Source organism: Natrix helvetica, assembly GCF_964273705.1.
Source record: "Natrix helvetica genome assembly, chromosome: 11".
Lineage (NCBI taxonomy): Eukaryota > Metazoa > Chordata > Lepidosauria > Squamata > Natricidae > Natrix > Natrix helvetica.
Window position 1 is genome coordinate 8,993,618 of NC_138562.1, and position 16,953 is coordinate 9,010,570.

Below are 16,953 nucleotides of genomic sequence, written 5' to 3' on the forward strand. Positions count from 1 at the left end.
CCAGAGGTGGCATACAGAGCCCTCTCTGTGGGCACATGTGCTGTCACCAGCTGCTCTTCTGGTTTATGGCCCCAGCTGCTCTTCTGGTTTATGGCGACACATGCACACCGGCCAGCTGGTCTTTCCGGGTGCCAGAGCACCGGAAAATGGCCCCAAAACTGCCCCAAAACAGCCTGAAAAATGACCAAAAGCCAGGTCATTTTTCAAGCTGTTTTCTGGGCTATTTACAGACTGTTTGGGGGCCATTTTGTGGTCATTTTCAGGCCAAAAATGCCCCCCCCAACTGCCTGAAAATGGCTGCAAAACAGCCTGAAAAAAATAGCCGAAAATGACCAAAAAACAGGCATGTGCGTGTCAGCCAGCTGATCTTTGGGTTTCCGGCATTCTGGCACATGCACACATGTATGCGCATGCATGTGCGTTCCGGTTTGGGCACTCAGTGCCAAAAAAAATTGCCATCACTGACCTAGACCAGACCCAGCTCTTCCTCCAAGTTTTAACTGATGTTATGATTCTTGTTGGTCTTAATCTGTGTTTTTTAGTTGTTATATCCTATTTCTGTGGAGTTGGTTAGTTGCCTTGAGTGTCCATGGTATAGAAAAGCAGGTAAATAACATTTTGTCTCCCAGACAAGACAGTTCGGGCAAAACAAGTGCTTCTCATTGCATTGTTAGTATTGTGAGGATGGCGGCCGGTTGAATGCTATACAAAAGGATTCTGACTTTCAAGAAGCATTTCCTGTCTGCCCGTCTCCGTGTGTTTCTGTAGAATTCAGGGAGCCAACCTGAATCTCTTTTATAACACTAAAGAGTAAAGGTGGCAGGCTGAATCCAAGCTAAATTACTTCGGGCTTTCATCCCCCGGAAATCCGCACTGATAGAAATTACAAAGGGTTGGGAGATAGAGTCTTAATGGCACCATTAATTCAAGAACACTTAAAACTCTGTTAACGGATGTCCTGATTAAAAAGTGTATTTCTTTTGGTGACAAAATCAATATCACATTGGGAGAAAGGCTGCTGAATCCCTAGCAGCCAACCTAGTAGGACCAGTGGTGAGAGATCTGGGGAATTGCAGAGAAGCCAAAAGATGGAAGAGGGTAATAACCTTGTTCGGATGTGGCCTTTCCATCTAGCAACCCAGGGGTGTCAAACTCCATTTCATTGAGGGATGCATTGGGGTTGTGCTTAACCTTGGGGGGGGGAAGTGGGAGTGGCCAGGATGGGAGTGGCCAGCTGAGCATTACTCGTGGCATAGGCACCACGGACTGGTCCTGGTACGCCGACCTTGTCAGCCTGTCGGTGTCCACTCCATGGCGAATCCCTCAAGGCCAGATCTCCCTCAGCCAGGGGGCAATAGTCCACCTCGTCCCCCAGTGGCTCCAGCTGGCCGCCTGGCACTTGAGGGGGACCTCCTGAGGAAAGAGGGCCTGTCAGAGGAGGTGGTACATACCATCCAGGCGTCCTTCAACGACCAGGATATACGACTCCACCTGGTCCACCTTTGCCAAGTGGTGTGGCAACCTCCATCTTGATCCAGTCACTGCACCTGTTTCCTGCGTACTGGAGTTTCTTCAGGGGGGCTTAGTCAAGGGTCTCGCCCCCAACACCCTTCGTCGTCAGGTGGCGGCACTATCCACTGTTTGGTCCGGTGATCCGACCCAGCCCCTCAGCAAAATATCAAGGGTTCGCCTCCAACTTATGCCCTCCGGTGGTTCACCGTTATCCCATCTGGCAGTTATCCATGGTCCTACAGGCTCTTACTTCACCGTCCTTTGAGCCTCTACGTACAGCGTCACTGCGATACTTCGCCTTAAAGACTTCCTTTCTTATCACAATAACATCCGTGAGGCGCATATCAGAGCTGGCGGTTCTATCGGTCCGGGAGGACCTTTGTGTCATCCATCTGGACAGGGTCATACTGCGTCTGGACCCTGCCTTCATCCCAAAGATCAACACCTGCTTCCACAGGGCACAAGAAGTCATCCTACTTAACTTCTGCCCGTGCCCCAACCACCCAAGGGAACGTGTTTGGCACACATTGGACGTCAGACGGGCCCTGCGGATATACATCAGGCGTTCTGCAGACTTCTGCAAGTCAGAGGCCCTCTTTGTGTCATTCCAACCAGGTTCCTTGGGTAAGAAGGTGAAATCTTCTACGGTTGGCAGGTGGCTGAGAGCATGCATTGCAACTGCATACGAACATCAGTCCAGGGCAGTACCTCGACACAGTACCACTCATTCCACAAGGAACACTGCCATCATCATGGCCTGGGCCACCCAGGCTACCATTGACGACATCTGCAGAACAGCTACCTGATCTTCACCATCACCCTTTATCAAGAACTATACATTTGACATGTATGCTTCGGCCGAAGCTTCGTTCGACAGGCGGGTTCTCCAGGTGGTTGTTTCCATGACCGAATCCCGGGACTGACCTTCTGCCCACCCTAATGACATATAACTTGGGTATGTCTCCAAGCAGTGCACAGGAAAATGACCATTGGCTTACCTGAAGGGTCCTTTTCTGTGCACTGCAGGAGAGTCCAACCTACCCTGGCTTCTCCGTCCAGGGATTTGTGACTATCGTGTCAACTCGGACTTTCCTTTACTGCTTCATCATGCTTCCAGACTTCACGGGTTCCAGACCTTCTCAAAATTCTGGGGCCAAACAACACCAGGAGGTGTGGCCAAGGAAAAAGTTTCCTCGGTCCTAGGACAACCAGACTGATTTAACCCATTGCTTGGACTCTCCCGCAGTGCACAGAAAAGGACCCTTTGGGTAAGCCGATGGTCCTTCTCATCCAAGAAGCTTCTTCAGTTTCTGAAGAACTAAACTGAACGTCTTCAGAACTGAAGAAGCTTCTGGGATGAGAAGTGAAACATTTTCAAGGGAAAAAACCAAAAGGGTCCAGTTGCCTTTTGGAAAAAGCAGACTTGGGATAACCATGACCTAGTTGATTGAGAATCTCCATAGACTTCCAGAATAATGACAGCTTTGAGGAAATGGTGATTGGGAATTTGCCTTTAAAGGAGTGCCGTTAAAATACCATCTTTGCTTTCTTAAATAAGATTGTCAGATCTATGTATATATGAAGTGCATCCAATAGATCCTAACATCTGCAGCTAGCATAGCATAGCACAGCATTAGCATCCTCTGCTGAATGGCTAGATTCAGAGAATTCCAACTACGAGCTTCTGCCTGGAGAATCCATAGATTGAATTCACAGATGTCCTTTTCAGTTCGTTCAAAGATGTCCCAATTTAGACAGAAGTTTGCTTGTTTTGTCAATCCATTGTATGATTCCAAATTGTAGCAGTCAAATAAATAAGACATTGGCAAGATGTCAGCCAGTACATGGCTGTATGTAGCTTGCAATCATATAACTGCTGGAAGAGATCACTCTCCCAAAATAGGCAGTGTATGAGGAAGGTGTGAGTGCCAGAAACGAAATTTGATTACATTGAAACACGTTCAGACTGGATTGAAATCCAGTCATTTTAATTGCTCCTTAAATATTCCTTCCAGCCCATTTAAAATTGTGATTCGGCACCTGGCTACTGTATATGTCCTTTGGATTGCACAACCCTAGTTTGATATGATTTTAATTTTTTTCAAGGCTTCAAGTCAGTGTCTATAGAGATTCTCAATCATCCAGTTCATGGTTATCCCAAAGGTGCTTTTCCCCCCAAAAGGCAATCAGACTTTCTTGGTTGTTTTTTTTTCCCTTTGAAAAAGTTTTGCTTCTCATCCAAGAAGCCATCAGATTTTGTTGCAAAAATCAAATCCAAAAAGCACACACAGATCACATGAATTCAGCAAGATTCATTAACTTCTTTATACACATAATAACACAAGAATAAATGTACAATACCAATAGCAGATCCTTCCAATGTGGTAGAGAGAGAGATTGGTTTCCAGTTTCAGTTCAGAGAGCAGACTAGATTAGTTCTCTTGCACAGACTCTGAGCTACATAGGTAAGCCACGCCCAGGCTCCGAGCCATCTGGCATGGCTCTCAGTCACCAAACAGTTCCCAGTTGCCATGCCTATACATTGGCTGACCTTGTTACCATGTCCTATTCCAGCCACTCCCCAATGGTTGCTATGTCCAATTCCAGTTCATGAATATTCTGACAGAAGCTTTTTCTAACTGATTGATGGAGAATGGAAGGATTTACAGAATGTTCTCTGCAGCCACTTGCTCATTATCACTCTGAGAGTCACGGAGGCCACTTGGCGGTTTATCTGTATCCTCAAGTCACCTGAATCCGAGTCTAAATAGATGTAGAACTACAATCCAAAGAAGCATTTTTTCCCCAAAGGGAAAAAAAAAACCAGTTGCCTTTTGGAAACAGCACCTTCAAATCAGTGTTGACTACTAGAAACATCATTGACAAGCACCTGCTGTTTTCTTGGCAACATTTTTGGATGGGTTTGTGATGGCTTCTTTCCTAGGGCAGAACTAGAATTTATACTCTCCCAGTTTCTAGCCTGGCACCTTAACTCTTGCACCAATCTGCTCTAGGGATAAATATGGTACTCGTTAGATTTTTGTTTGACTGAGTTCCTATTCAATAGCAATTGCTTAATGGTGCCGCCATTAAGGCTAGCCATATGGCCTTGTTCTTCACCCTGTACCCTATGCTGTTGTTGTTGTTAGTTGTGAAGTCGTATCCAACCTATCGCGACCCCATGGACAACGTTCCTCCAGGCCTTCCTGTCCTCTACCATCCCCCGGAGTCCATTTAAGCTCACGCCGACTGCTTCAGTGACTCCATCCAGCCACCTCATTCTCTGTCATCCCCTTCTTCTTTTGCCCTCAATCTTTCCCAGCGTTAGGCTCTTCTCCTGTGAGCCCTTCCTTCTCATTAGGTGGCCAAAGTATTTGAGTTTCCTCTTCAGGATTTAGCTTCTAAAGAGCAATCAGGGTTGATCTCCTCTAGGATTGACCGGTTTGATTGCCTTGCAGTCCAAGGGACTCGCAAGAGTCTTCTTCAGCATCATAGTTCAAAGATGTCAATTCTTTGGCACTCAGCCTTTCTTATAGTCCAACCTTCACAGCCATACATTGCAACTGGGAAAACCATAGCCTTGACTATACACACTTTGTTGGCAGGGTGATGTCTCTGCTTTTTAGTTTGCTGTCTAGATTTGCCATAGCTTTCTTCACCAGGAGCAAGCATCTTTTAATTTCTTGGCTGTAATCCCCATCTGCAGTGATCCAACTTTTGATTCATCTAGCCCTGCCTTTCTCATGATATGTGTGCCCTATGTTTATGTTTAAAATAGGTGTCAACCTTACGAAGTATGCTCACTTCATAAAATAATTTATAGGGTTGATAATAATTACTGTAAACTGAAAGCTTACAGTAGCCAAACCTAAATCCCACAACTGAATTCAGCAAAAATATCGTTAGGATTTTGGCAACCTGGTCATATGCTACTTTCATATATCCTTAAAAAGAAACCATCTCTATGTCTTACTCATTTTTGTGTGAGCCTGTTTCATTCTCTGGGATTTCTTTTCCAAATGCACTTGAATTAAAAAGAAGTCTCATTTAATTCACCTATGAGCTAAAATTAAACTCCATCTTGGTTCCTTTCTCCACGTTAGATGTTAGTTTAATATTAAAATAGAGGTTGTCTATCTTGCCAACCAAGGACACGGTAGATCAGTGACTTAGACGCTGAGCTTGTCAATCAGAAAGGTCAGCAGTTCGACGGTTCAAACACCTAGCGCTGCATAATGGAGTGAGCTCCCGTTTTGTCCCAGTTTCTGCCAACCTAGCAGTTCGAAAGCATGTAAAAAAAAATGCAAGTAGAAAAATAGGAACCAACTTTGATGGGAAGGTAACAGCGTTCTCTGTGCCTTCAGCATTGAGTCATGCCGGCCATATGACCCGGGCGAATCTTCAGACAAGCGCTGGCTCTGGCTTTGAAACGGAGATGAGCACCGCTCCTAAAGTCAGGAATGACTAGCACATATGTGCGAGGGGAACCTTTACCTTTATCTTGCCTAAAAAAAATCTACATATGTGAATGTGTTATCTGCCTAGTGCTTTATGCCTCCGAGCATCCTCCGAGGATACTGCGTCAAATCCACATTTCATCTAAATGTTCTCTGTTTTTGTGTAACTGGTGTCATCAAAGTGTACTTAAGAATCCAAGCAATATATTGCCATTTCATTTATGCATCATGTCTCAGCATTAGGCATTCATTAATCCACCTCCAGGCAAGAATAATTCATTTAAAAGAAGAAGAAGAGTTCAAGTTTTCGTGGTTGGCAGACGTTTCCAATATCTGCAACATTAGCGGGATGATAAAAACCAGCATGGATGCCAAGCTGCTTCCAGAATATTTTCTGTCTTATTTAACAGAGATGACCTATTTTGACCACCTTCATCCCTATGAGCTGAAGCATATCTCGTGTTTCCTCTGTAGGGGGTTCCCTCAAAGCTGAACCTATAGTCAGAGAGAGTAGGATACCTATCTTAGACAGGTCCCTAATACCATGGCAACAGTACTGTTTAGAATAGAATAGAATAGAATAATAGAAGAGAAGAGAATAGCAGAGTTGGAAGGGACCTTGGAGGTCTTCTAGTCCAACCCCCTGCCTAGGCAGGGAACCCTAGGCCATTTCAGACAAATGGTTATGCAGTCTTCTTAAAAACTTCCAGTATTGGAGCATTCACAACTTCTGGAGGCAAGTTGTTCCACTGGTTAATTGTTCTAGCTGTCAGGAAATTTCTCCTTAGTTCTAGGTTGCTTCTATCCTTGTTTAGAATAGAATAAGAAATAATAGAATAGAATAATAGAATAGAATATCAGTTGGAAGGGACCTTGGAGGTCTTCTAGTCCAACCCACTGCCTAGGCAGGGAACCCTAGGCCATTTCAGACAAATGGTTATGCAGTCTTCTTAAAAAATTCCAGTGTTGGAGCATTCACAACTTCTGGAGGCAAGTTGTTCCACTGGTTAATTGTTTTAGCTGTCAGGAAATTGCTCTTTCATTCCAGGTTGCTTCTTTCCTCAGTGAGTTTCCATCTGCTGCTTCTTTTCCTGCCTTCAGGTGCTTTGGAGAATAGCTTGACTCCCTCTTCTTTGTGGCATCCCTTGGTATTGGAACACACACAGAAATACACACATATATCTGTGTGCGTGTGCGTGCATGTGTACAGAGAACAAAGGGCTGGGCTAATGACTGTTAAAGGAAGCAAAACACTTAAGCACAACTCCAATTATAAAGCAACATCTCCCTAATGGATTTATGCCAGAAATTTAGCATTCAAGCTCCGGAGTTATTTCTTTTTTTCATCCGGCCGACCTCACAAGATGATTGTGAGGATGAAAGTAGAGATGATGAGCAAAGCTCCTCATCAGAATAAGCAAAAGAAGAAATGAATCAACGGGGAATTGATTGCAGCTAGTTCTCGATTTATAAGAGTTCATTTAGTGACCGTTTGAAGCAGGGATGGGTTGCTGCCGGAATTACTGTTGGTTCGGCGTGCAAAAAATTGTGTAAATAGCTACACACGTGTGCCCATGCATGCACATTTGCACCTAAAAAGTTCTGCGCATGCGCACAACGTTAGAAAAAAAAAGGGGGGGAGAAATTACATTTTTGCAATGAGGGTTTTTCTGTGCATGCGTAGAAACAAAAATCGAGATGCTGGCACCGAAGATAGAACCGGTTCAGGGGTGTGGCAGGCCGAGTTAACTACCTACTCAGCTGAACCAAGTAGGAACCCAACTCTGGTTTGAAGTCACAACGGCCCTGGGGAAAAAAAAGTGAATTATGACCATTTTTCACACTTATGGCCCCTGCAGCATTCTCACGGAGATGGGATCTGCTTGGCAAGTGATTCGTATCCGTGATGTCACATCATCCCCTTTTGCGAGGAAAGTCGAGGGGGAAGCTAGATTTGTGCTTTTGCTGTTAGGATTGGGGAAAATATTGGTGGGCCTTCCAGACCTTAGTGGGGTGCTGTGTTTTGTGACGTGGGCCGTGGTGTGTGGGGAGCATCATTTACTGTTCTTCCTCCCCACCAAATAGCAACATTCCTCGTCTCCGCTGGCTTCCTTTTTAAAACCGTGTCGCCGTATCTATTATTATTATTATTATTATTATTATTATTATTATTATTATTATTATTATTATTATTATTATTATTATTATTATTATTAATTAGATTTGTTAGCCGCTCCCATCTCCACGAAGGGACTCGGGGCGGCGTACAATAAATAAAAAAGCACATATTATACAATTAAACATTACACATTACACGGAGGAGGTATAAAAATCACACAACAATCATTACAATACATAGAAATAGTAATAATAAGATTAAAAATAAAATACCCCAATATAAAATTACAAGTTTAAAAGATTGCCAGGAGGATTAGAATGGAACTATGGTTGAGTCAGGCCGGCTAGTTGAAAAAGGTGGGTCTTGAGTTTTGAACGGAAGGAGCGGAGGTCGGTAGTAATCCTAATGTCGGGGGGGGGAGGTCATTCCAGAGGGCTGGGCCCATCACAGAGAAGGCCCTGCTCCTGGGCGCCGCCCTCTGGCACTGCTTAGTGGATGGCATCTATTCTTGGAGAGATTTCAATTGATTCTTCATCATATCTTTTTGTCCGTTGGAAACCACAGGTTATCACAGGCAAGGGGTTTTGTTTCAAAGGTATCAAACTGGTAGAAAATGTGCCAGTTTTAATCCTAAACTCATTAAAAGGAGTTAACAGGTTTGGGGAAGAAAATTGGGGCTAATTGTTTAGATGATTACGCCCCACTTGCTTTGATGATAGGCTGGGAAAAAATTGAAGGAATAATTTTCTACTTAAACGCTGCGTCTTGCTTAGAACTCTCTTTAATTCTCCATCGCTACCACTTTTGTATTCTCTTTAAGGGCTAATGCCCAACTGCCATTTTTTAAATTAAATGGATCAATTCTAATTTCGGGAACCTGGAGTTTTGTGTCAAACTGTCCCAATAATAGAAGGGCTACGGCTTTTGTTTTTTTTAAAAAAAGAGTAAAAATAGACCTGCAACACACAACAGTGAATTTTTGTGAAACGCACAAAATGCACTCTGTCGGCAATGCCCCTGTTAATTGTCAAAATATATTAAGAAGATTGGGAACGGATGTCATTCCCTCCTAGATATTCCTAAATGTTCCTCGCCATGTATGGTTTGAGAAGGTGGGAGCATAGATGCCAATTATGTATCTGCCTTTTTCTCATGAGTTGTTGATGCTCTGAAGTGAAGCCCTCCTATAAACCAGAAGCATCTCAAAATCTCTAAGCTGTCTGTAAATTACAGCCTAAATCAGTGATGGCTAACCTTTTTCTCCTTGCATGCTGAAATCGCGCATGCACATGCGACAGCACCCCCCCATGCCCACCCCCACAATGCAATGTACCCCTCTCCCCTGCACATGTGCGCATGATCCCCCAGGCTCACCCGACCCCTGCGCATGTGTGCGCCCCCTGCGTCCCGTTGTGGGCCTAGTAGGCTTCCCTGAAGCCTCCTGGGACCAAAAATGAGGTGCAGGCGTGCACACTGCATCTCCCTCTCTCCCCTGCCCCCCGTGCATGCATGCACGATCCTCAGCCACCCTGCGCATGCATGCACATCTCCTGCATGTGTAGCAGAGACCCAAAAATCAGCTTTTGGAGTGAGGCATGTGTGCATGCACGGTGGAGCTGAGCTGGGTGATGGCTCGCATGCCCGCAGAAAGGGCTCCACATGTCACCTGTGGCACCTATGCCATAGGTTCGCCACCTAAATCAAGGTACCACCAAGATCACTCCTACCAACACTGACAGGGCAACCCACTAGTATATAAAAAGAGAGCAAACCCCATTCTCTTCTAGCACTGATGGTGTTACCTAGTTTGGTAATAAAACGTCTTGCAAGAAAAAGCATTCCTTAAAGCTGATACAGCGTCAAGGAATTGGAAAGACAATTTCATTTATTGAGTCCAAGTCCTTGGTTTATGTAGGAATGCAACTAAAATGTCCAGAGAAGAGAAGAGAACAGTTTAGGATTGAACTGGGTGCTTTTTGAGGTTGACTGTTTTCTTGTAGTCATTTCATTACCCAACTTGGTAACATCATCAATGCTGGAAGGGAGTGAGGTTTTGCTGTCTTTATATACTAGTGGTTTGCTTTATCAGTGTTGGTGGGGGTGATGTTTTCTCCTTCGTAGTTCTTGGATTGAATTGTTGTTTAGTGCTTGATTGCTTGTCTAAGTTGGTTGTTCCTTGATTAGAATATTGTTTACTGCTTGATTGTTTGTCTGGTATTAACCCCTGCTTATCTAGGCATCCTCAACAAATGACTATCAATTGAAGCTGACTCTTAAATCTTCTTGGCTGATGGTTCCACTATGGAAGTGATCTTATGGCTAGGAATTTTCTTGCCTAATATTCAACTGGAATTTGCTTTCCCCTCTCTTTGTCTTGGCCTATGGCAACTACTGTATTGCACTTGGTTAATTTTTAGAGCATAAACCAGGATTTCAAAAGGAAAAGAAGGATTCCACTCCACCCACAAACACAAGATAAAGAAAAGGTCCTATAGCTATACAAAGGATACAATCTGTACAATGTAGAATGAAGAGGCCTTTGTGCTGCAGTGCACTGATTTGATCTGGTAGACATATATCTTCCTTTGTCCCTCTCTCCTTTCTGGTTCTTTTTCTTTCTTTCTCTTTCTTTCTTTCTTTCTTTCTTTCTTTCTTTCTTTCTTTCTTTCTTTCTTTCTTTCCTTCTCCTTTCCTCCCTTCCTTTCTCCATCCTACCCTTTCCCCCCTTCCTTCCTTCCTTCCTTCCTTCCTTCCTTCCACCTTCAAACTTAACAAATGTACTCCATAAAGAACTTTGCTTTCCCCTAATAATTTATATTTAATGCAGGAATATGGAGGAAGGCCATTAAAATAATGCACATTTTGCCAGTGATTAGGATAGAGTAAAGTCCCCCCCCCCTTATGTAGGTTAGGCTTTAAACTGAAATAGTATGATTTTTCTCCTTTTTTCTTGACACACATACTTATTATTAGCAGCCAGTAAAAAAAAAAATGTATTATCAGCCTCTGTTAATGTTCAGAAGATCACTTAGAAGAAGAAACATGAACCAAAATTATTTCACTACCCACACCTGTCCTCATTTTTTTAATACATTTAACCAAGCAAGTCTTTAGCACGAAGTGTGCACAAGCCAGGAACAATTTATTAACTGAACTGTGGTTAAAGAAGACATGTCCCTGGAGAATTTGTGAACATGGGTTACATGTGTATGTGTGTGTGTGTGTGTGTGTGTGAGAGAGAGAGAGAGAGAGAGAGAGAGAGAGAGAGATTATGAAATTAATTCACTAAGAATGTGAAATAAATGAGAAAAACTATGTTACTTGATGTCACTCGATGTGAGTTATCTTTTTAATGTACTAAGTATTATAAATATGCCTATTTATAAAATGGGAATCTGTATCTTTTGTTTCAATGCATAGGACCCATTTCCTTCCCCCAGTGTCAAAATGAAGTTGATGCTGTTAGTGTAGGAGAAGACCAGGCAGAGCTGGAGGGGTGGAGTTAAGCACGTCATCAGCTTAGAATCATTGTCTTCCCACAACTGCTCCATGTCCAACCCCTCTTGAATTTCATTGACCCCTTATCTGATGCCAATTTTAGTTGACCGGATTTTTGTCAATAGTCTTGAATACATCTTCCATGCTGAAACTTTATGAATGGTCCTGATACTTCGCACCTGACAGGTGCCACATAAATTACTTTGAGGATACAAACGCTGCTATAGAAACTCATTTCTGGTTCCATCAAAGATGGTCTGTGAAGCTTACAATGGGAAACCAAAGTGGGCCATTGTTGTTTTGATGTAAGATTTAATCCATTTTAGTCATTTTCTAGTGGAGGATGTCTTATTGTTTCTTTCCTAATAATTAAAAGCTACATTATTTCTACACACGAACTCTGCTATCTTCTTGTATTTAGCTGAATGGACAAGACAAATCACCTATCATTTATCATTAGAAAAATCATGGAAACTACATTGGTTCTCCCAAGCTTTGGGATGAGATAGTTACAGATTGCCTGTAATTTTGATTTTTTTTTTTAAATTGGGAAAGTGTAATTTCCTGGTCATGATATATAGTATTTCGCACATGCTTTCTATATACGTTGATTTTTAATTGTAAGATGCCCGTAGCTATTGAGGAGTTGGGCAGCCTCAAAATTGAATTAAATAAACAGAAAATCACTTGAGACTTACAATGCTTTTGTCTCTTCCAGGTGTATAACTTTAAGAAGCCTTACTCTGTTGTTTTCATGACCTTGCTGGATCAAAAATGGAGCAAATGGACTGTAAACCTTACCAGCCCCTATCCAAAGCTAAGCATGAAATGGACCTAGCTTATACCAGCTCTTCAGATGAAAGTGAAGATGGGAGAAAAGCAAGACAGTCCTATGAGTCGAGAGAAACCCTAAATGAATTCGGACAAGATCTCAGACTCAATTACAACAGCCATAACCGAACAGGAAAAGGAGTTGATGAATCCACTCAAGGTACGTTGAACCATTTGCCTTGTGACAAATAGCATGTCCACATTAACCTCAGTCGCTTGCTTTCTTGTACAGTGGTACCTCGGTACTCATCGTTAATTGGTTCCTGGGAGGTACGATGAATACCAAAAATGATGAATACCAAACAGATGTTTCCCATAAGGCAGTGATGGTGAACCTATGGCACGCGTGCCACAAGTGGCACGCGGAGCCATTTGTCAGGGCACGCAAGGCGCTGCCCTGTCAGCTGGCCAACGCGCATGTGCTGGCCAGCTGAGTTCACCTTTTTAAAAGCCATTTTTCGCCCTCCCCAGGCTCCAGAGGCTTTATAGGAGCCTGGGGAGGGCGAAAAGAGCCTCCCCCCCCCCCGGAGGCTTCAGGGACCGTCCGGAGGCTTCCCTGAAGCCTTCGGAACGCTTAAAACCACCCTCCGAGCAAACCGGAAGTCCGGTTTGCTCGGAGGGTCGTTTTAAGCATTCTGAAGGCTTCAGGGAAGCCTCCGGACGGTCCCTGAAGCATCCGGAGGGCCTCTGGGGGGGCGAGGGAGGCTCTTTTCGCCCTCCCCAGGCTCCTATAAAGCCCTCTGGAGCCTGGGGAGGGCAAAAAAAGCATGTAAAAATGGGCTTGCGTTGTGCGCGCATGCGCACTGGGGATCGCGCGTTGCATTATGGGTGTGGCACGCCCGCACACAATCCCCCCGTGCTCCCCCCCACTTGTGGCACGCGAGCCATCGCTGCCATAAGGAATAAAATAGTGAGTCACAAGGCAGCCAACATTGACAAGTTCTGTGTTGTCTATGTGTTGAATACTAAACAAACAATGAATCCTCATCATCTTTTAATGACCCCATAATCCCTTATGGGGTGGAGTCTGAGCAACTGAATGGAGCTGAGTGGTTACTGGCTGGATGCCTTTCCTGTCACCAATGCGGAGTTATATTCAGATATATATACACTCATCGTGCCCTGAGAGAGAAATATCTGCCTTTACCTATGCTTGAACTCACAGCCTCGTGATTGTGAGGCAAGAGCTCCACCTCTAGGCCACTGCACACTCTAAATAAACAATGAGTACTGGGACAAAATTTTCACATCAAAGTGCATTGAGCATCACATTCGATGAGTTTCAGAGCAGTTGAGTACCAAGATACCTCTATATTTTATTTGCCCACCCGTGAAAATCACTTTCTGTTCCAAATCATACTGAGCACCTGATTCAATTTTATGCTAAAACTTGCCAGATTCCAAGGCTAAATTTATATGCAAGAATGCTGTTACGCCGCCTGATAGTCCATAAGCAATTTTTAGAAAATGTTGCAGCTCAGGGCCTTATTGAGAAGCATGGACATCTATCTAGAAAAATGGAAATGGACGCTGGGATGGAAAAGCTGAACCTTTATTTTACTTTATTGTCATTGTATGTAAATACACAGTATACCCATGCAACAAAATTCACATAACACCCAGAGACCAAGCCCAACAGACATAATAATCCCCAAACACATCCTCATCCACCAAAACAATTCCCCGCCCCTAAACCACCCAAGCATCCACACAACAGACTAAGTAGTGCTGTCCAATAGCTCACTGATGGTGGCCCTTTAGTTCATTGTTGAGTGCAATTATAGCTCTGGGATAAAAGCTATTCAGAAGACGTGTGGTCCGAGTTTTAATTGTTCTGTATCTTCTGCCAGAAGGCAACAGTCCAAAAAGGTTGTAAGCAGGATGGGAAGAGTCTCTGAGAATGTTATGCCACTTCCTCAAACAGCGAGATGCGAAGATGTCATCCAGGGCTGGTAGCTGGAGCCCGGTGATATTCTGGGCAGTTTTAATGATTCTCCGTAGAGCTTTTTGGTCTGCTGCAGAGCTGCTCCCATACCATGCAAGAATGCCGTATGTAAGACACTCTCAATAGTGTTGCGATAGTAGGACAGAAGTAGATGCTGAGATAGATTAATCTTCCTTAGCATTCTCAGGAAGTACAGCTTCTTCTGTGCCTTCTTCACAAGCATGTTAGCATTCATGATCCAAGATATAAATGCCCAGAAATTTAAAACTACCAATCCTCTCCATCTCCTCGCCATTTATGTACAATGGTAAATGTACATCTCTCTTCCTCCTGACGTCAATTATAAGTTCTTTAGTTCAGAGCTCAAGAAGCTGGCAGGGATCAGCTTTAGTAGTTTCCCTTCTGACAAAAGCTCATTTTGATAGTTAGCCCTACCATGCACATCAACCATTTTGAGAATGGGCATCCCTTCTCCCTTCTTGATGTTTTTGTGGGAATGTCAACAACCTGCTTATGAAGCTCCTAATGTGCTTACTAATGTTCACTTTTACTCCTGGCACTGTGGGTGCTCCATCCATTTTCAAAAATAGACTGGACAACCTTTTGATCGGGAGGATATAAGGCCTCCTGATTTGAGCAGGAGGTTGGACTAGAAGACCTCTGAAGTTCTTTCCAACTCCCATCATTCCATGTTCTTTACTAGTCTTCAAGGCTTCTTATGTTAGCATTAGGACCTTCCCAGTCATAGTATCCCATGGAAGGTCAGGCTGATTCAATCTTTATCATGTGCTCAAAGGAAATGAAGAATTCAATGAATTTGAATGCAATTCTGTATTTATTATTTTGTCTTGTTAGGATATTGTCTTGATCATTTTGTAATGTTGATTTTTCTACCACTGGTTCAAAAAAAGCATTGTTTCAGAAGATCCTGGCAGGCAAAGAAAATTATGAATATGTGTGTGTGTGTGTGCGCGTGCGCACGTGCATGTTGCATTTGTGCTGATAAATAAATAAAGGGAGACTAGTATAGATCTATTTCAAGCTATTTAGCTCTCATCAGCTAGCCATACCCTTACTGGGATTTGAACCTGGGTTGTATTACATGTCAGGCAGTTGTATTAGCTACTAAGCCACAGGCTCTCCTCCTTTATCAGCTAAGCTATATATATATAGAATAAAATATGAATGGGATAGAATAGAATTATATTATAGAACAGAACAGAACAATAGAATTACAATGTAGAATAAAATTACAATATAGAATAGTATTACAATATAGAATGGAATGGAATAGAATAGAATAGAATCTTTATTATCACTTTGAATGTAAACTAATCAGCATAAATTAAAATGAAATTTCTTTGCATATAGCTCTCAAAGGGATATAGTAAACAAACAAACAAGCAAACACAAATTTATGCATATACCCCACATATATGATTATACATATACCCACATATATAACGCGGAGAAACAAACACAGAGTTTGGATGTATACATGTACATGGCAAGAAAAATGAATCTTGCGACTTTACCAGACGGATGGCATGGGGAACAAAACTTACAGAATCTGGTAATCCTGCTAGAAATACTTCAAAACCTCTTCCAAGAGGGGAACAACAGAAACAGGCCATAAAGTGGGCATGTGGGGTCTCTAACAATGCTTTGAGATCTAAGCACATATCGCTTATAAGCAGTATCCTGAATAACAGGAAGCGAGCTTCCGATAATCTTCTCGGCTGTCCTTACCACTCTCTTTATGGGCTTTCTATCTGAGGCACTGCTGCTATCAATATTGATATGCTTTTGGCATGATATTTTTCCACTAAAAGAAGATGCAAAAATTCTGTTTGATCTACACTCTCTACTTGAAAGAGATTTTTGTATCTCATCTGCTCTTTTGAGAAAACATTGAAATATGTTTCTAAAAAGAGGAATGTTTTTTTTTTCCCTAGCTGATTTCTATCACATTTATTTGTCGGCACCTTTTTAAAAAATTGACACTGAATACAGAATAGATTTATTGGGAGACCATTATTTAAGTTAACATTCTGTACAAGTGTTGCAGAAAATCAAATATTGGTTATTGTGGGTTTTTTTTTCTGGAGTGCTCAATGCACGATAAATTACAGCTCTGCAGAACCTTTTGTTAGAAACATCACTATGAAGGAAACTAAGATTGAATGAGTACAAATAAATAGGGAAAAAAGAATTTTTCCCTTAAAATATAAAAAATTTCCTAGGATGATTTACAAGTAGCATTTAAAACTAGCCAAGCTAAATGTGTATACAATTATAGATGTCAGTTTAAACATTAAAAGAGTACCTTTGAAGCACCAATTAAGCATTTAATGAAAGAGAATCACTATATACATTCATATACACAGAGAGACAGACAGACAGACAGACAGACGGACACTCTGTCTGTCTGTCTGTCTGTCTGTCTGTCTGTCTATCTATCTATCTATCTATCTATCTATCTATCTATCTATCTATCTATCTATCTATCTATCTATCTATCTATCTTATCTATCTCATATCTATATAATTTAAATTCTCTTTGATTTCTTTCCTTTTTATCCTACCCAGAG

At 42.6% G+C, this 16,953-nt stretch overlaps 1 protein-coding gene across 1 annotated transcript in view; it reads left to right on the forward strand.

The window, feature by feature from the left end:
* TENM1 (teneurin transmembrane protein 1) overlaps window positions 1-16,953 on the forward strand; it is a 384,715-nt gene that overhangs the window by 96,595 nt on the left and 271,167 nt on the right. Inside the window, exon 2 of the mRNA XM_081964396.1 lies at window positions 12,305-12,577. Within this exon, the coding sequence (XP_081820522.1) occupies window positions 12,361-12,577 (217 nt within the window). The 5' untranslated portion in view covers window positions 12,305-12,360. The remainder of the gene's footprint in view (window positions 1-12,304; window positions 12,578-16,953) is intronic.